The sequence below is a fragment of the Ranitomeya variabilis genome, chromosome 1 (genome assembly GCF_051348905.1).
Source record: "Ranitomeya variabilis isolate aRanVar5 chromosome 1, aRanVar5.hap1, whole genome shotgun sequence".
Lineage (NCBI taxonomy): Eukaryota > Metazoa > Chordata > Amphibia > Anura > Dendrobatidae > Ranitomeya > Ranitomeya variabilis.
Window position 1 is genome coordinate 1,041,971,746 of NC_135232.1, and position 20,566 is coordinate 1,041,992,311.

Sequence of the window (20,566 nt, forward strand, 5' to 3'; positions counted from 1 at the left end):
CACATAATAAATTCTGACTGTATTTCAAATATGAGATATTTAGCAAATAATTGATCAATTCTTTGAGCTACCCCGCCACTTCACGGCAATCTCAAAATGGGGCAGTCCTAACTCTACGTTTTTTATTTACATTGTGCCATTACGGCCTCCTAAATGTATAGAGAGTGAGAAAAAAAAAAAAAGGACAAACCACATTACTTAACATTACATGACAAACTGTACCTGGAGCATTGACAGAATCACTCCCTTAGTGCCAGGAAGGCGAGCGCGGATAAAGGCCGATCAGGTCCTGTGCGGACAAATCAGATCTGGCCTCCACACTGCCAAGCCAACACCAAAGTTAAAGGATGAAACTGGCTGAGGCACAGCTGCCTAATTAACTAGAGCCTGAGGCAGGGCAGGGCTGCTGTGTGTGTGTGCACGGCAGGGCTGCTGTGTGTGTGTGCACAGCAGCCTATCAATCAGCTGTGTCTGAACCTGTCTCACTCTTTAACCTTGGTGCTGGCTTGGAGGCGTGGAGGCCAGATCTGACATGTCCGCACTGGACCTGATCGGCCTTCACCTACGCTTGTCCTTCCTGGCACCAAGGGGGTGATTCTGAAAATGTCTCCAGGTACAGCTTGCATGTCATAGTATAGTAATGGTGTCTTTCTTTTTATGCTCTTTTTATACATCTAGGAGGCCGTAATGGCACAACGTTAATAAAAAACGTAGCGTAGGACTGCCCCATTATGAGATTGCCGTGAAGTGGCGGGGTAGCTCAAAAAATTGATCAATTATTTGCTAAATGTCTCATATTTGAACTACAGTTAGAATTCAGTAGGTGCATGTGCACCATTTGTATTGCGTTCTGACCATTAGCAGTGCTGGCTTCTCTTTTTTTTTTATATTTCACTGTTGGTATAATGTTCCTTTTCTGAAATGCTGTTTTACTTCAAATGCCAGACATAATGGGGCATTCACTTTCCAAAAACTTCAACTTTTGTCTCATCATTCCACAGAGTATTATCCCAAAAGTCTTGGGGATCATTAAGAAATTTTCTGTCAAAACTGAAATGAGCCTTTATGTTCTTATTGCTTAGCAATGGTTTTCTTCTTGGGACTCTGCCATGCAGACAATTTTTGTGCAGTCTCATTCATATGGTGGAATCATGAACACTGACCTTAACTGTCACAAGTGAGGCCTGCAGTTCTTTGCATGTTGTTGTGGGGTCTTTTGTGACCTCTTGAATGAGTCGTTGCTGTGCTCTTGAGGTAATTTTGGTCTGTCAGCCACTCCTGGGAAGGTTCACACTGTTCCATGTTTTCACTGTTTGTGCTCTCATTGTGGTTCACTGGAGTTCCAAAGCTTTAGAAATGGCTTTATAACCATTTCCAGAATGATAGATCTCAATTACTTTGTTTCACATTTGTTCCAGAATTTCTTTGGATCGCAGCATGATATCTAGCTTTTGAGTATCTTTTGTTTTACTTCACTTTGTCAGGCAAGTCCTATTTAAATGATATCTTGATTGAGAAAAGGTGTGTCAGTAATCAGACCTGGGTGTGGCTAGGGAACTTGAACTTAGCTTCCCAAAGATGGCAAAAACCACAAGTAATTTATGTTTTAAAGGGAGGGGCAATTACTCTTTCCCTTAATAAAATAAATACCTTCATTTAAAATCTGCATGTTATGTTTACATGCGCTATCTTTGTCTAATATTTAAATTTATTTGATGATCTGAAACATTTAATTGTGACAAACATGCAAAAGAATAGGAAATCAAGAAGGGGCAAACACTTTTCCACACAACTGTATGTTTGGAAAAAAGGGCACAGAATTTCAGGAAAATAACATCTCGCCAACCATTAAGAATGCAGGTGGATTAACCATGCTTTGCGGTTGTTGCATTCAATGGCATGGGGAACATTTCATGAGTAGAGAAAAGAATGGATTCAGTGAAATTTCAACAATATATTGATCATTGCATAACACCATCTTTTAAAAAAAGCAAGGATTTGAAAAGAGGATGGCTTCTACAAATGGATAACAATCCTTACACATGTAAAAATCCACAATTGACTACATCAAAAAGTGCAACTTCAAAATGTTTTACAACAGTCACCTGATCTGCACATCAATGAAAATCTGTGGCTAGACTTCAAAATAGCAGTGTATGCAAAACGACTTAGGAATCTCACAAAACTGGAATAATTTTCCAAGGAAGAATGGATGAAAATCCTTCTAACAAGAATTGAAAGACTCTTGGCTGGCTACAAAAATTTATACTTGCAAAAGAGGATGCTAGTAGGTACATACCATTCAGGGTGCCCAAACATTTGCATTGGCCCGTTTTCCTTTTTGTAAATGTTTACAATGTAAAACATGAAAATTTATATATACAGTTCTGGCAAAAATTAAGAGACCACCACATAAAAACCCTGTCATTGGTAACCCAATCTCCAGCCCTGAACCCCATTGAAAACCTCTGGAATGTAATCAAGAGGATGATGGACAGTCACAAAGAAGAACTGCTAACATATTTGCTCCAGAAGCAGGGTGAAAGACGCATGATAGCTGTGATTAATAATCTTGGCTATTCCACAAAATATTGATTTCTGAACTATTCCTGAGTTAAAACATTAGTATTGTTGCTTTTAAATAATTGTGAACTTGTATTTTTTGCATTATTTGAGGTCTGAAGGCACTGTTTTTTTAAAATTTTGAACATTTTGCATTGTCAGAAAACAATACAAAATGTATTGCTTGGAAATTCAGAGACATGTTGTCAGAAGTTTATAGCATAAAAGAACAATTTACATTTTACTCAAACATATACCTATAAAGAGAAAAATCAGACAAACTGAACATTTTGTAATGGTAGCAAAAAGAAGAGAAGCCAGCACTGCTGAAGGTCAAAACGCAATATCCAAAGTGCACATGCACATAATAAATTCTGAAAATATGAGAGGCTTGGAGGCGTGGAGGCCAGATCTGACATGTCCGCACTGGACCTGATCGGCCTTCACCTACGCTTGTCCTTCCTGGCACCAAGGGGGTGATTCTGAAAATGTCTCCAGGTACAGCTTGCATGTCATAGTATAGTAATGGTGTCTTTCTTTTTATGCTCTTTTTATACATCTAGGAGGCCGTAATGGCACAAGGTTAATAAAAAACGTAGCGTAGGACTGCCCCATTATGAGATTGCCGTGAAGTGGCGGGGTAGCTCAAAAAATTGATCAATTATTTGCTAAATGTCTCATATTTGAACTACAGTTAGAATTCAGTAGGTGCATGTGCACCATTTGTATTGCGTTCTGACCATTAGCAGTGCTGGCTTCTCTTTTTTTTAATTTTGTAATGGTCTCTTAATTTTTGCTAGAGCTGTATATATATATATATATATATATATATATATATAGTGGCATAGCGACTGGTCATGTGATTGATGGACGGTATGTATCGCAGAGGTGGGTGGCCCTGTGATGGAAGCCTGGGTGTGTTTTTTTCAAGCAGATCTACTGCTGAGGGATTTGTTTACATTGGAATGGCTTCCAGGTGATTGGAGAGATGGGTGGGTTCAGTCACCTACAAACCCTCCCAAAGAGGCATGTCTGAACACCTAAGATGGTTTTGTGTATAAGGACTTGTGGTGATGTCACGCTCACCTGACTAGCCATGTGACAGGTACCTGGGTGTGGTTACACCTATGTAAGGAGGTGTGTGTAGCACATGGAGTGAGTGTGTGGGTGTGTGTCAGGGTGGACACACTTCCGTGTGTCCTGGCTGGACACTGTAGAACGGCCTGTGTGTTGGACGGTTCCACGTGGGAACATACATCCTGAACAGCACACAGGAACTATTTAGGCTGGAGGGCCTACGTGCTGGTCATAGCACGATGGTTGGTGTTGGAGACTCCTGGGAGTGGAGTCGTCCTGGAGCACCTGGAGACCGTAGACCTGGACGGTCTGTGTTGAGGACCTGGGACTGACCTGAAGTCAGTGTGAGGAGTGGAAACTGAGAGGTAACCCCGGACAAGGGGATCATAATATACAGCAGAGAAGCCTATCTGCTACATGAACTGTCTGATGTCCTGTAATGTTTCGTGGCTGTAATGAAACGGACTGTACCCTATCTGGTTTATGCAGAGTTAAAATAACCATATGGACTGTTTTGTGTGAGAAACCGTGCCTGTCTATGATGATTCTGCTGCTAAGCGAGTGTCCCCAAGACCCATAGAGGGTGAAACGCTGCAATATATACTGTATATATATATATATATATATATTTTTGCCTAAAATATTAAGAAAATGTGTATTCTTTAAACTTAGTAAAATATTAAAGAAACATGCACAGCACAAAAACCGCTGTTTCCCACGCTGCGGGAGTTTAACATGAGACTGTAGACTGTTGAGTTTCACATTAAAGTTCTTTTTTTCTGGCCATTTTGAGAGCATTAGATTTGTTGGTTCTATTAAACTGTCAAAATGGCCAGAAAAAAAGAACTTCCATGTGAAACTCAACAGTCTATTCTTGCTCTTAGAAATGAAGCCATTCCATGAGAGAAGTTGCCAACAAACTGAAGATTTCCTACAACAGTGTGTACTACTCCCTTTAGAGAAGAGCACAAACAGGCTCTAACCAGAGTAGGAAAAGAAGTGGGAGGCCCCGCTGCACAACTGAGCAATGAGACAAATACATTAGAGTCTGTAGCTTGAGAAATCGACGCCTCACATGTCCTCAACTAGCAGCTTCATTAAATAGAACATGCAAAATGCCAGTGTCAACGTCTACAGTGAAGAGGCGACTCCGGGATGCTGGCCTTCAGGGCAGAGTGGCAAAGAAAAAGCCACATCTGAGACTGGATAATAAAATGAAAAGATTAATATGGGAAAAAGAACACAGACATTGGACAGAGGAAGATTGAAAAAAGTGTTATGGACAGACGAATCCAAGTTTGAGGTGTTTGGATCACACAGAAGCGCATTTGTGAGACCCAAAACAACTGAAAAGATGCTGGAAGAGTACCTGACACCATCTGTCAAGCATGGTGGAGGTAATGTGTTGGTCTGGTCTGGGGTTGCATTGGTGCTGGTAAAGTGGGAGATTTCTACAAGGTAAAAGGGATTTTGAATAAGGAAGGCTATCACTCCATTTTGCAACGCCATGCGATACCCTGTGGACAACGCTTCATTGGAGCCAATTTCTTCCTACAACAGGACAATGACCCAAAACCCACCTCCAAATTATGCAAGAACTATTTAGGGAAGAAGCAGGCAGCTGGTATTCTATCTGTAATGGCGTGTCCAGCGCAGTCACCAGATCTCAACCCCATTGAGCTGTTGTGGGAGCAGCTTGACCGTATGGTACACAAAAAATGCCCATCAAGCCAAACCAACTTGTGGGAGGGGCTTCTGGAAGCATGGGGAGAAATTTATCCAGATTACCTCAGCAAATGAACTGCTAGAATGCCAAAGGTCTGCAATGCTGTAATTGCTTCAAAGGGAGCATTCTTTGAAGAAAGCAAAGTGTGAAGGAGAAAATTATTACTTCAAATAAAAATCTTTTTTTGGAACCTTGTCAATGTCTGGACTAGATTTTCAATTCATTTGGCAACTCATTAGATTAATAAAAGTATGAGTTTTCATGGAAAACACAAAATTGTCTGGGTGACCTTAACCCCTTTCCTGACATCAGACGTACTATCCCATCGAGGTGGAGTGGGCCCGTATGACCACCGACGGGATAGTATGTCATACGCGATCGGCCGCGCTCACGGGGGGAGCGCGGCCGATCGCGGCCGGGTGTCAGCTGCATATCGCAGCTGACATCCGGCACTATGTGCCAGGAGTGGTCACGGACCGCCCCCGGCACATTAACCCCCGGCACACCGCGATCAAACATGATCGCGGTGTACCGGCGGTATAGGGAAGCATCGCGCAGGGAGGGGGCTCCCTGCGGGCTTCCCTGAGACCCCCGGAGCAACGCGATGTGATCGCGTTGCTCCAAGGGTCTCCTACCTCCCTCCTCGCCGCAGGTCCCGGATCCAAGATGGCCGCGGCATCCGGGTCCTGCAGGGTGGGAGGTGGCTTACCGAGTGCCTGCTCAGAGCAGGCGCTGGTAAGCCTGCAGCCCTGCACAGCAGATCGCAGATCTGGCAGAGTGCTGTGCACACTGCCAGATCAATGATCTGTGATGTCCCTCCCTGGGACAAAATAAAAAAGTTTAAAAAAAATTCCCCACATGTGTGTAAAAAAAAAATAAAAAAAATATCCTAAATAAAGAAAAAAAATATATATTATTCCCATAAATAAATTTCTTTAGCTAAATAAAATAAAAAACAATAAAAGTACACATATTTAGTATCGCCGCGTCCGTAATGACCCAACCTATAATACTGCCCCACTAGTTAACCCCTTCAGTAAACACCGTAAGAAAAAAAAAAAAACGAGGCAAAAAACAACGCTTTATTATCATACTGCCGAACAAAAAGTGGAATAACACGCGATCAAAAAGGCGCATATAAATAACCATGGTACCGCTGAAAACGTCATCTTGTTCCGCAAAAAACGAGCCGCAATACAGCATCATCAGCAAAAAAATAAAAAAGTTATAGTCCTGAGAATAAAGCGATACCAAAATAATTATTTTTTCTATAAAATAGTTTTTATCGTATAAAAGCGCCAAAACATAAAAAAAAGATATAAATGAGATATCGCTGTAATCGTACTGACTTGACGAATAAAACTGCTTTATCAATTTTACCAAACGCGGAACGGTATAAACGCCTCCCCCAAAAGAAATTCATGAATAGCTGGTTTTTGATCACTCTGCCTCACAAAAATCGGAATAAAAAGCGATCAAAAAATGCCACGTGTCCAAAAATGTTACCAATAAAAATGTCAACTCGTTCCGCAAAAAACAAGATCTCACATGACTCTGTGGACTCAAATATGGAAAAATTACAGCTCTCAAAATGTGGTAACGCAAAAAATATTTTTTGCAATGAAAAGTGTCTTTCAGTGTGTAACGGCTGCCAATCATAAAAATCCCCTAAAAAACCCGCTATAAAAGTAAATCAAACCCCCCTTCATCACCTCTTAGTTTGGGAAAAATAAAAAAATTAAAAAAATGTATTTATTTCCATTTTCCCATTAGGGTTAGGGTTAGGGCTAGAGTTAGGACTAGAGTTAGGGCTAGGGTTAGGGTTAGGGTTAGGGCAAGGGTTAGGACTAGGGTTAGGGTTAGGGCTAGGGTTGGGGCTAGGGTTGGGGCTAGGGTTAGGGTTAGGGCTAGGGTTAGGGCTAGTGATAGGGCTAGGGTTATTGCTAGGGTTAGGGCTAGGGTTAGGGTTGGGGCTAGGGTTGGGGCTACAGTTAGGGTTGGGGCTAAAGATAGGGTTAGGGTTTGGATTACATTTACGGTTGGGAATAGGGTTGGGTGTGTCTGGGTTAGAGGAGTGGTTAGGGTTACTGTTGGGATTAGGGTAAGGGGTGTGTTTGGATTAGGGTTTCAGTTATAATTGGGGGGTTTCCACTGTTTAGGCACATCAGGGGCTCTCCAAACGGGACATGGCATCCGATCTGAATTCCAGCCAATTCTGCGTTGAAAAAGGAAAACAGTGCTCCTTCCTTTCAGAGCTCTCCCGTGTGCCCAAACAGGGGTTTACCCCAACATATGGGGTATCAGCGTACTCAGGACAAATTGGACATCATCTTTTTGGGGTCCAATTTCTCCTGCTACCCTTGGGAAAATACAAAACTGGGGGCCAAAAAATAAGTTTTGTGGGAAAAAAAGGATTTTTTATTTTCACGGCTCTGCGTTGTAAACTGTAGTGAAACACTTGGGGGTTCAAAATTCTCACAACACATCTAAATAAGTTCCTTGGGGGGTCTAGTTTCCGATATGGGGTCACTTGTGGGGGGTTTGTACTGTTTGGGTACATCAGGGGCTCTGCAAATGCAACGTGACGCCTGCAGACCAATCCATTTAAGTCTGCATTCCAAATGGCGCTCCTTCCCTTCCGAGCTCTGTCATGCGCCCAAACAGTGGTTCCCCCCCACATATGGGGTATCAGCGTACTCAGGACAAATTGGACAACAACTTTTGGGGTCCAATTTATCCTGATACCCTTGTGAAAATACAAAACTGGGGGCTAAAAATCATTTTTGTGAAAAAAAAAAGAATTTTTATTTTCACGGCTCTGCGTTATAAACTGTAGTGAAACACTTGGGGGTTCAATGTTCTCACAACACATCTAGATAAGTTCCTTGGGGGGTCTAGTTTCCAATATGGGGTCACTTGTGGGGGGTTTGTACTGTTTGGGTACATCAGGGGCTCTGCAAATGCAACGTGACACCTGCAGACCAATCCATTTAAGTCTGCATTCCAAATGGCGCTCCTTCCCTTCCGAGCTCTGTCATGCGCCCAAACAGTGGTTCCCCCCCCCCCACATATGGAGTATCAGCGTACTCAGGACAAATTGGACAACAACTTTTGGGGTCCAATTTATCCTGATACCCTTGTGAAAATACAAAACTGGGGGCTAAAAAATCATTTTTGTGAAAAAAAAAAGAATTTTTATTTTCACGGCTCTGCGTTATAAACTGTAGTGAAACACTTGGGGGTTCAAAGCTCTCACAACACATCTAGATAAGTTCCTTGGGGGGTCTAGTTTCCAATATGGGGTCACTTGTGGGGGGTTTGTACTGTTTGGGTACATCAGGGGCTCTGCAAATGCAACGTGACGCCTGCAGACCAATCCATTTAAGTCTGCATTCCAAATGGCGCTCCTTCCCTTCCGAGCTCTGTCATGCACCCAAACAGTGGTTCCCCCCCACATATGGGGTATCAGCGTACTCAGGACAAATTGGACAACAACGTTTGGGGTCCAATTTATCCTGATACCCTTGTGAAAATACAAAACTGGGGGCTAAAAATCATTTTTGTGAAAAAAAAAAGAATTTTTATTTTCACGGCTCTGCGTTATAAACTGTAGTGAAACACTTGGGGGTTCAAAGCTCTCAAAACACATCTAGATAAGTTCCTTAGGGGGTCTACTTTCCAAAATGGTGTCACTTGTGGGGGGTTTCAATGTTTAGGCACATCAGGGGCTCTCCAAATGCAACATGGCGTCCCATCTCAATTCCAGTCAATTTTGCATTGAAAAGTCAAATGGCGCTCCTTCCCTTCCGAGCTCTGCCCTGCACCCAAACAATGGTTTACACCCACATATGGGGTATCAGCGTACTCAGGACAAATTGCCCAACAATTTTTAGGGTCCAATTTCTTCTCTTACCCTTGGGAAAATAAAAAATTGGGGGCAAAAAGATCATTTTTGTGAAAAAATATGATTTTTTATTTTTACGGCTCTGCATTATAAACTTCTGTGAAGCACTTGTTGGGTCAAAGTGCTCACCACACATCTAGATAAGATCCTTAGGGGGTCTACTTTCCAAAATGGTGTCACTTGTGGGGGATTTCAATGTTTAGGCACATCAGGGGCTCTCCAAATGCAACATGGCGTCCCATCTCAATTCCAGTCAATTTTGCATTGAAAAGTCAAATGGCGCTCCTTTCCTTCCGAGCTCTGCCATGCGCCCAAACAGTGGTTTACCCCCACATATGGGGTATCAGCATACTCAGGACAAATTGTACAACAAATTTTGGGGTCTACTTTCTCCTGTTACCCTTGGTAAAATAAAACAAATTGGAGTTGAAATAAATTTTGTGTGAAAAAAAGTTAAATGTTCATTTTTATTTAAACATTCCAAAAATTCCTGTGAAACACCTAAAGGGTTAATAAACTTCTTGAAAGTGGTTTTGAGTACATTGAGGGGTTAACAATTACCTCAAGTTGAGGATCCAACTGGTGGGTTGAAAGCTGGTGGTGTGCACGTCCATCCCCCATCTGTGGACCAACAGAGGAATTGTATGGAGCATTTCTCGAGACTAGGAGAGTCTGCTGAGCATGATAATCGGGTGAGACTGTTCCATTTTTTATAGATGCTTCTTTGTACGAAATTAATATCACCATGCGGCAATTTATTTAGCAATATGGTTCAGATTTAACATAAACAACATTTCTACATGGTGTTAATTGACAGTTGTAGACTATTGAAAATATCTGGTACAATCACATATGGTTCAGTTAGAACCAGCATGGTGAAAAAGAGCATCTGTCTTTATATTGCTTTGATATATTACATATGAGGTTATCTTCTGAGAGATAAAAAGTACTCAATTAAGCAATATTAGTGCCCACACTTACCATTAATGATTGGGCATAGTGGGTGTCTTCTATTTTTATGTTTGTTGGTTTGTTGTTCTTGTCCTAATTGGTTTTAATAATATAATTAAAAGTTATTTTTTAGCCCAATTTATTACCACTACTACCTTGCTGGCAGCCAATTATAAAGTTGAACAAATGCTTAACATTTCCTGATTCATGTTAATTTATAGATGTATAAACATGTTACATAGTGAACAGCATACATGTTTTAAGGACTAAAATAACAATTTATTGGTGAAAAGTGTACAAGCTCACCTATGTTTAAATGAGCAGCTTAATCTGCAGTTCAATTGTCTTTGCACCTTAATTATACTTTTTAATTGCTTTGTCCTTTAGTTACATATAAAGAATATTAATGCATCAAACACAGTAAATAGATTCATGTTACAAATTGTGGCCTCTATCAGCCCTTTAATATAGAGGTAAATTATTTTGTTGTTGTTTTTCACCCTTGAAACCCATGGAGAGACGACACAGATCACATTTAATAGCTTTTTTCTTACATGTCAGTGCAAGCGACATTGTTAGCGGATGCCGGTTACTTTTAGATAATGACTGCTAGATAATCCTAAAAGCTATTGCTAAGCATAATGAGATGGAAATTGTTCATGCAGCTAGGAAAGGATGGAATGCTCAAAGAACATTAATAGATTGCAATTTGGAAATCACATATTATTCACACTATATCTTTACATCTGTAGAGCAAATGCTTTATTCAATAAAAACTCTTCGATGTCACAAAATTTTGTAAAGTAATGTTATGCTAAAATATAACCATTTGAGTGCATATAACACATTCCTTAGCTTTAAGGGTTCAGAACAAATCTAAAAAGAAAAACAACACCTCACCCTCCATGTCTACAATGCATTTCATTCTTATGGATACAATTTATCTAATGGGGGCTCAGAGGTTTGTGTTCTCAACTACTTTTTTGCACCCAGCTATTACAACTTGGCAACCTCAGCTGTATCCTGGGTCCAGTCATAACCCAACGCTAGCCTATGCCCTAAACAGTTAGTTATCCTCTTACTATACAGTATATTTAGATAATGACTTAAACTGTCATCATCCACAAGGGCTAAACTATCTTTTGCCCCACTTGCAACTACAGAGCCTTTCACGATCAAACACAATGCACACTCAGTTTGTCAAGCCTGCATATCTTCTACTTTGCTATATAGAAGAAATACGGAAGTCCTACTGAATACCGGAGCTTCAAAAGGGTTCAAACCCGAGTACTACAAGTAGTAGAACAAATCCGTCACTCTGAGCTAAGTATGGTGAAATAAAATGAAGAATTTTGTATTGTGATTCACAATATAATATATGTCCAGAAAGTGGATTTTCGGTCTTACATTGAACTGAAGATTCAGAATATGATTGGCACCCTTCTGGCATAGAAGATACCGTGCAGCAGACAATTCATCTGGGATCGATCACGGGGTGCCGATAGGAGAGTGAGTCCGTGGTAGGCTAGAATGCTCTCTCCATCTAAATGGCAACTGCTAAAGCTAATCTCCAATGATAACAAAAGTATCAGGCTGAGAAATTATGATTGACCGATCAATCTTCTCCATAGCAACAACTGGCAGAGGACAGTTGGGAAACTGTCATACACATGAGATAATTGGTCAGTTCCGCCAAAATTGAAAGATTCAGCCAATCTTAACATAATGTGTATGTGGTAGTTCTGTTGTTGCTGCAGAACTACAGTGGGCTCCAGAAATGGTATTTTTATGATATTTACTACAGCCTGTTGACAATGAATTCCGAATTATAAGAATTATGTCCTTCTGGGGTTAGGGAGTGGCTGGCGGGAGAAATAAAATATACAGTCACATGGTGTGTATGTTAAATTCTCTCTCTGAGATCAAACCTGTTGTACCCCCTTCATTATAGAAAGAGCAGGTTTTAGAAAGTAACCAATAAGATTTTAACAAGGCCTAGAATACAAACCAATCATAATACATGATGTAAGATCCTATCAAAATACATATTTAATAATTAATTACATCATGTATATTGAAAAGCATGTGATTTATTGGTAAAGCCAAGAAACATCCCAGTAATGTATTTTTGGATATGGCCAATGTCATGTTGGATTGGTTCCCCAAAGGCATGTCTGCTTGGATACTGCTGTGGTCAATTGTTCCAGATATCTTAATTAGAGCAGAGGCTATGATATTTAATAGCAGAAGGAAAAATACAGACAAATTAATGAACTAAACAGTGAAAGTTTAGGTATAGGTATAAAGTCATATAATGTAACAAAATGGAGATTGTGTTGCATGAAATATGTTCACATACAAATATTTGATTTCTCTCACACTATTGTTGGCATTGCCATAAGAACTTGCAAGTATTCTATTACAATCATGTATAAAATGTGTCTTATAGTTATAAAATAAGCATTAGCATAAAGACTCCTTGACTTTTAATTACATATAAAAATGTAGAGTAAAAGAACATTTTTAATCACCAACTAAAGCTTGTAAAATAAAATATATAATTGTTTTAGCCTTGAGTAACTTGGACAATGATCCAGGTCCCGTTTGCAAAATATTTGTTTTTATATAAAATTGTTCCATCAAGAAAGGTCTAAGAGAAAAGGATACATGGTCTTCTACTACGTTTATTGATGTCTTATGAGCACTTCCGCACTACTAATTAATTTAGGGCTTGATGTTTTTTAAGGTGCACTGATATGGGCATATAGTAGTTTTAATGTTTCCTAGAAGTTTGATTTCTATATTGAAATGACTATGCTTCTTTCATGCAACACAATCCTACAGAGGTCTTCAGATACTATGCAGAAAACTGACACAAAGATTTGTGCCTTTGCTGTTGCAGTTGATGATGTGTTTAGCTTCTAGAGCATACAGATACAATTGTATCCACTTCCCAGCTGAGAACAGAACTAGCGATGTAGAACTAAGGCTGGGTTCACACTATGTTATGGGCGTCCGTTAGACGGACTGCGTTACACTGCGGCATAAACGTGGTGCAACGTAGTCCTTAACGGCCGCCATTAATTCCTATGTCGGCCGCATCGCTAGCGCACGCCCACATTGGGAGTGCGCTAGGGATGTGCCATCATTGAGTGACGGACCCTGATAAACGGGCTGCAGCGTTTCCGGGTCCGTCACTGCTAGCCGAGATAGAGCTAGCAGATGCTCTATCTGTGCTAGCGTGCTGCCATACCAGCACTTACGTTTACAGCAGCCCGTTACCGTATGTGTTGAACGGGCTGCTGTAAACGTAATGTGAACCCAGCCTAATATTTTGACAATGCTGAGGAACTGAAACACAAGGTAAATAAGAAAGTTGCAATATGTTCCTCAATATTGTGATTAAGAATTAAAAGGCACTTTAAAAACTAAAATCGCCCCTCTTTTTGAGAACACTTGCACTTGTACATGAAAATTGTTGTAACAAAAATGTTCACTGTTCCCAAAGTCAAAATGTCACCAGAGCTATAGGGACTCCAGCTCAAACCTAAAATTACCTTTTTTCATATAGAAAAGTGTGACTGCAGGCTAACTGTACTGGGGTACAGCATAGACCTACTTCTGATGTGTAAAAATATTAGAGATAAATGGGTCAAGCAAAGTTCTAATTTGCCTTTTGGTGCAAATTTTTCCAATAAATTTTATTAGCAAATCTCTGTGAATTGAATGCCTCTTACTATTCTTTGGTGTCTTACCAGGCCCCAGAGCATAATAAATGTAAGATGTAAAAAATAAAAGAATACTTATACTCACCTTACCACTCACCTCACTATCCCCACTACTCCTCACTGTACTCTATCTGGTCCTTATTGGGATTCAGCAAGCGATGACTGAGCTAAGGCATTGCGAGGAGGACTGAACAGTTGATGGTAAAGTGCAGCTGGGCCACAGCAGTGAGTGGTAAGGTAACTATAAGCTTCTTTTTATTTTTTAACCTTTTGTTGGCCCTTTAAAGATCAGCAAAATGGCAGTCAGCGGCCAACATTTTGCTGAGTCCACGTGGAAGCGAATTACAAAAAAATCTGAAATCTGACAAATGCAGATTTTTCACATATTTAGGTATAATTCAATTGCACTTGAATATATTTGCTTGCTTGTAATAAATATCCTGGCTAATATAAAGTATTTATACATAAGCCAGTGTGGATTCCCATTACGTGCAATTGACAAATTACATTTTTTGTTTTGCTGCTAATTCAGTCTGAGACAACAAAGAGGTAAGTATCACCTTTGTGCAACTTTAGCCACACAGGTGTGTTGTGTAATATAAGCCACTTTTGTATCTATACTTAGATTTATGAGATCATTAGTGTTACACAATATACGTTTTTTAACTTCCCGGCAGAATTTACTGTCTTTGGTATCTTTTGGTTTCATCAAGCAACCTTCAAGGGTTTGGTTTCAAAGCTTCACTCTCATGTATGACTTAAAAATGTTTTCTAACCTTTTTCAGTATGCAAATGTGAGAAATGCATTTTAGCTGACATGAAGAAAACCAGAAACGACATGTATTGGAGGGACAACATTTATGTAGAAACTATCATAAGTAGAGGTTAACAGTTCGCTTCACACAACCCCAGTGCACAGTCAAGGGAAGTGCTCTCTGGCCATGGATGGGAGTTGCACAAATTTCCTGAGCTTTTGAGTTCCCTGGTGAGGTGTTTGATTCCCCGGCCAAATGTGATAGCACAAAGGTGATGCCTTACCCAGATCAGATAATCATAAGCCGAGCCTAAAATCCCTAATGGTAAAGAAAAAAGTTATGGAGCTCTTATCCAAGACCAGTCAGTACTGACCTGGACCATGGGCCATGGTTATGCAAAGAAATCTGCTCATCTCTACTCATAAGTTCCATATTGTAAGCCTCATTAATAATATATATATATATATATATATACAGTACAGACCAAAAGTTTGGACACATCATCTCATTTAAAGATTTTTCTGTATTTTCATGACTATGAAAATTGTACATTAACACTGAAGGCATCAAAACCATGAATTAACACATGTGGAATTATATACTTAACAAAAAAGTGTGAAACAACTGAAAATATGTCTTATAGTCTAGGTTCTTCAAAGTAGCCACCTTTTGCTTTGATGACTGCTTTGCACACTCTTGGCATTCTCTTGATGAGCTTCAAGAGGTAGTCACCGGGAATGGTCTTACAGCAATCTTGAAGGAGTTCCCAGAGATGCTTAGCACTTGTTCGCCCTTTTGCCTTCATTCTGCGGTTCAGCTCACCCCAAACCATCTCGATTGGGTTCAGGTCTGGTGACTGTGGAGGCCAGGTCATCTGGTGTAACACCCCATCACTCTCCTTCTTGGTCAAATAACCCTTACAGATCCTGGAGGTGTGTTTGGGGTCATTGTCCTGTTGAAAAATAAATGATGGTCCAACTAAACGCAAACCGGATGGAATAGCATGCCGCTGCAAGATGCTGTGGTAACCATGCTGGTTCAGTATGCCTTCAATTTTGAATAAATCCCCAACAGTGTCACCAGCAAAGCACCCCCACACCATCACACCTCCTCCTCCATGCTTCATGGTGGGAACCAGGCATGTAGAGTCCATCCGTTCACCTTTTCTGTGTCACACAAAGACACGTTGGTTAGAACCAAAGATCTCAAATTTGGACTCATCAGACCAAAGCACATATTTCCACTGGTCTAATGTCCATTCCTTGTGTTCTTTAGTCCAAACAAGTCTCTTCTGCTTGTTGCCTGTCCTTAGCAGTGGTTTCCTAGCAGCTATTTTACCATGAAGGCCTGCTGCACAAAGTCTCCCCTTAACAGTTGTTGTAGAGATATGTCTGCTGCTAGAACTCTGTGTGGCATTGACCTTGTCTCTAATCAGAGCTGCTGTTAACCTGCGATTTCTGAGGCTGGTGACTCAGATAAACTTATCCTCAGAAGCAGAGGTGACTCTTGGTCTTCCTTTCTTGGGGCGGTCCTCATGTATGCCAGTTTCTTTGTAGCGCTTGATGGTTTTTGCCTCTGCACTTGGGGACACTTTCAAAGTTTGCCCAATTTTTCAGACTGACTGACCTTCATTTCTTAAAGTAATGATGGCCACTCGTTTTTCTTAGCTTTTTTTTCTTGCCATAATGCAAATTCTAACAGTCTATTCAGTGGGACTGTCAGCTGTGTATCCACCAGACTTCTACACAACACAACTGATGGTCCCAACCCTATTTATAAGGCAAGAAATCCCACTTATTAACCCCTTCACACCCGGAGCTTTTTCCATTTTTTCATTTTCGTTTTTCGCTCCCCTCCTTCCCAGAGCCATAACTTTTTTATTTTTCCGTCAATTTGGCCATGTGAGGGCTTATTTTTTGCGGGACGAGTTGTACTTTTGAACGACATCATTGGTTTTACCATGTCGTGTACTAGAAAACGGGAAAAAAATTCCAAGTGAAAATTCCTGTGAAGTGAAAACTATTTCCTGTGACTACCTCTTGAAGCTCATCAAGAGAATGCCAAGAGTGTGCAAAGCAGTCATCAAAGCAAAAGGTGGCTACTTTGAAGAACCTAGAATATAAGACATAATTTCAGTTGTTTCACACTTTTTTGTTAAGTATATAATTCCACATGTGTTAATTCATAGCTTTGATGCCTTCAGTGTGAATGTACAACTTTCATAGTCATGAAAATACAGAAAAATCTTTAAATGAGAAGGTGTGTCCAAACTTTTGGTCTGTGCTGTATATATATATATATATATATATATATATATATATATATATATATATAATTACATTTAAATAGAAAATATTTGGATATTGAGTTAAGTTCAATTTATTTGCTTATATGTTTGTTTATTTCTTTGTTATTAATTTCCAGACTTGAATCTCCAACAAGATCGTTAACAATGGAAGCACCAAAAGGAGTACAAATCAGTGCTGTAGCAGGAGAATTTAGAGCCAGTTGTAGAAAAGAGCTTAATTTACAGTCCACAGATGGTGAGGTCAGTAATAATGCTACCAAAAATTTTTCTACATCTTTAACCAAAGCTTAAAATTATAATGCAATTCCATATTATAGAGACCAGTGGCAGTATGCTTTACCCAACTTCACCTGATGCTTGACATTGTGCATGCTGCTGTTTGGCCATGGGCCATTAAGTACATTTTTTTCAGTTGAATTAAATTCTCCTCCAATCTTCTAAAAATTTGTATTCTCCTGAATATGGATTTTTTGCAATTCGCTCCTCATGAATTCAACAATACAGTGGTCAGATGCTGCCACCAATTTTCTAAACCATAGATGGACAGAAAAAGTTTAAAAACAATAATAACACTCATCTATTCTTTCATCCCTGCAGCCTGCCAATCAGTCATCCTTGTCTCTTCTCTTTACCTTGAGCCCCAATAATCTAAATTGTACTACCTTTGCATTCCCAGAGTCACTGATTAGGCAAAACACCTTGTAATGTTGTAATATCATGATGCCCACCACAGTCTTGTCAGAGGCCTAGTCTGTGCCGGAAGAGCTTTGAGAAGACGTTAGCATAGTACAAAGCAGGCCAAAGAGAATGCGTGTGATTGAAGAAGATGAAGAGGCATGGAGGATTGGATGGTAGCAGGCGAGCAGGTGACAGATAAACATTGAGGAATGTGTTAATTTTTTTTACATTTATTATGCTTTGTGGCCTGGAGAGTTACACAGCACAATACAGAAGATTTAATTTCCATCAAATAACTTTGACACAAATCAAATTTTTCTGTAAAATCGGTATTATTTGGTAGGTTCAAATTTTGTCAGATTTTATCATTTCTCCTATGCACCTCACCACTCAGGTGAAATCACGCTATCAAGTTCCATGCTCTACCACTCTGTAACTTTACATGGTTGATATAGTCCCTAAACATTTCCACTTTTTAAGAATATAACTCAGAGTTAATTGTAGGATACTTAGGAGGAAACAAAATTTCATGAACTGACTTCTTGCAAGAGGGGGTAACATTTTCCAGTGCCAAATCAAATTCACAGTGATGCTCTTTAGAATGAGCCATTCTTTCAAAAGTGTTCGTAAAGGCAGACTGCTTAGCTAGGGAACAGATTTTTTTTTTATACCTGTGATAATGGGACTAAATTAAAAGCAAAATAGTATTAAGAAGTGTATCCTAATAATTTTGAGCATATGTATTATTAATGACAAATGCAATTGCATTTATTGCAATATAATGTTTTCTCAATCTTTCTTCTTACAGATATTTTTAGATGCAGACAGCATCAGACTAGAAAATTTACCACAAGGTTCTTTTACACCGTCATCTACAGGTTCGGTAGGCCCTCGACAGACTGTCTATGAGCTGTGTGTTTGTCCTAATGGCAAACTTTACCTTTCTCCAGCAGGAGCTAGTTCCACTTGTCAATCCAGTAGTAACATCTGTTTGTGGAGCTGAATGAACTATGTGTTTTCTCACACCAGAATAGCCTTTCGCTACTTCACATTTGCTTCACGGTTCTGCCCAGATATCATTGTGGTATATTGAACAGTTTAATGGACTGCAGAGCATCTTCCAGGGTATGAGGGAATACAATACTGCCTTGAAGTTCTTATGTGACTTTTGAAATAATCCTGCATAGAGGTGTATCCTGCATAAAGGTCAACCAGACCTGGAGGATCAAAGTCTACTATTGCGTAAAGAAGAATTACATGGGTGCCTTTGCTAAATAAAGTGAAGCACATGGTTCTGTACTGCAGGAATAAGGAGAAACAATTAACTGTACACCTCGTATGCAAGAAAATTTGCTGGACATTTACTAGGAAAAACAATCCCGTGTAAAAAAGAAAACTGTACTGTTTTAAAGCACAATTTTCCATTCAATATTTTTGGATGTATACTTTTATCCCACAAAAGAAATAAATATTAAAGTATTATGTGATATTGCCTTTACTAAACAATTAAATTGAAAATATGGTTTTTAAAAGAAAAATTTTCCGGATTTTCCTTCTTAAAATAAAAATATTCTTTCTCTCCTTTCACTCTCTCTCTCTCTCTCTTACTTACTTTATTTACCAGTTTATTTAACAGGAGTCATTTAGCCCTAATCGACAGTGTAAACTATATACAAAGCCTTATTCAGGAGGATATATCCCCTACAGAAATTTCACCTGAAGGGTTCATTTCATTATGGTGTGTATGCCAATATTCTGTTGTAAAGTAAAAAAGGCAGCACACTGCAGCGCTAAGACATGCAAACATGAAACATGAAAACTGAACTGCAATACTGCACTAGAAATATGAAAAATGAGAGCGTTTAGCGCATAAAAATGGCCAATTTTATGTGTACCTGATAGCCCCTTTACGGCATCTCTCTTATATCAGGTCCTACGCTTGCCTACCTCGCTGAGAATAAACGTCTCCATGTGAATGGGTACCTGTGAAAAACCTCTTCCTAGACTCATATTCTCTCTCTCTGTGGAGGGGTACTGGACCTGCTGTAATTAAAACACCTGAGGCTAGGAGGCGGAGTGCTCAGTCAGAAGGCTAAATAATATATTTGAAAAAACTGACCGTCACATCCATACATAGACTAAGTGTGAACAGGTGCTGAACCTAGAGTAACCAACTCATATACAGTCAAGTAAAAAAGGCAGCACACTGCAGAGCTAAGACATGCAAACATGAAACATGAAAACTGAACTGCAATACTGCACTAGAAATATGAAAAATGAGAGCGTTTAGCGCATAAAAATGGCCAATTTTATGTGTACCTGATAGCCCCTTTACGGCATCTCTCTTATATCAGGTCCTACGCTTGCCTACCTCGCTGAGAATAAACGTCTCCATGTGAATAGGTACCTGTGAAAAACCTCTTCCTAGACTCATATTCTCTCTCTCTGTGGAGGGGTACTGGACCTGCTGTAATTAAAACACCTGAGGCTAGGAGGCGGAGTGCTCAGTCAGAAGGCTAAATAATATATTTGAAAAAACTGACCGTCACATCCATACATAGACTAAGTGTGAACAGGTGCTGAACCTAGAGTAACCAACTCATATACAGTCAAGTAAAAAAGGCAGCACACTGCAGCGCTAAGACATGCAAACATGAAACATGAAAACTGAACTGCAATACTGCACTAGAAATATGAAAAATGAGAGCGTTTAGCGCATAAAAATGGCCAATTTTATGTGTACGTTTATTCTCAGCGAGGTAGGCAAGCGTAGGACCTGATATAAGAGAGATGCCGTAAAGGGGCTATCAGGTACACATAAAATTGGCCATTTTTATGCGCTAAACGCTCTCATTTTTCATATTTCTAGTGCAGTAT

General features: G+C 39.8%; 1 protein-coding gene across 4 annotated transcripts in view; it reads left to right on the forward strand.

Moving 5' to 3' along the window:
- SGCZ (sarcoglycan zeta) overlaps positions 1–19,227 on the forward strand; it is a 1,541,618-nt gene extending 1,522,391 nt beyond the window's left edge. For all 4 annotated transcript variants that reach the window (XM_077279708.1, XM_077279710.1, XM_077279711.1 and 1 more), the window contains 2 exons: positions 17,128–17,251; positions 18,498–19,227. In XM_077279708.1, the coding sequence (XP_077135823.1) occupies positions 17,128–17,251; positions 18,498–18,692 (319 nt within the window). In that variant the 3' untranslated portion in view covers positions 18,693–19,227. The remainder of the gene's footprint in view (positions 1–17,127; positions 17,252–18,497) is intronic.
- The last annotated feature ends 1,339 nt before the right edge of the window (positions 19,228–20,566 follow it).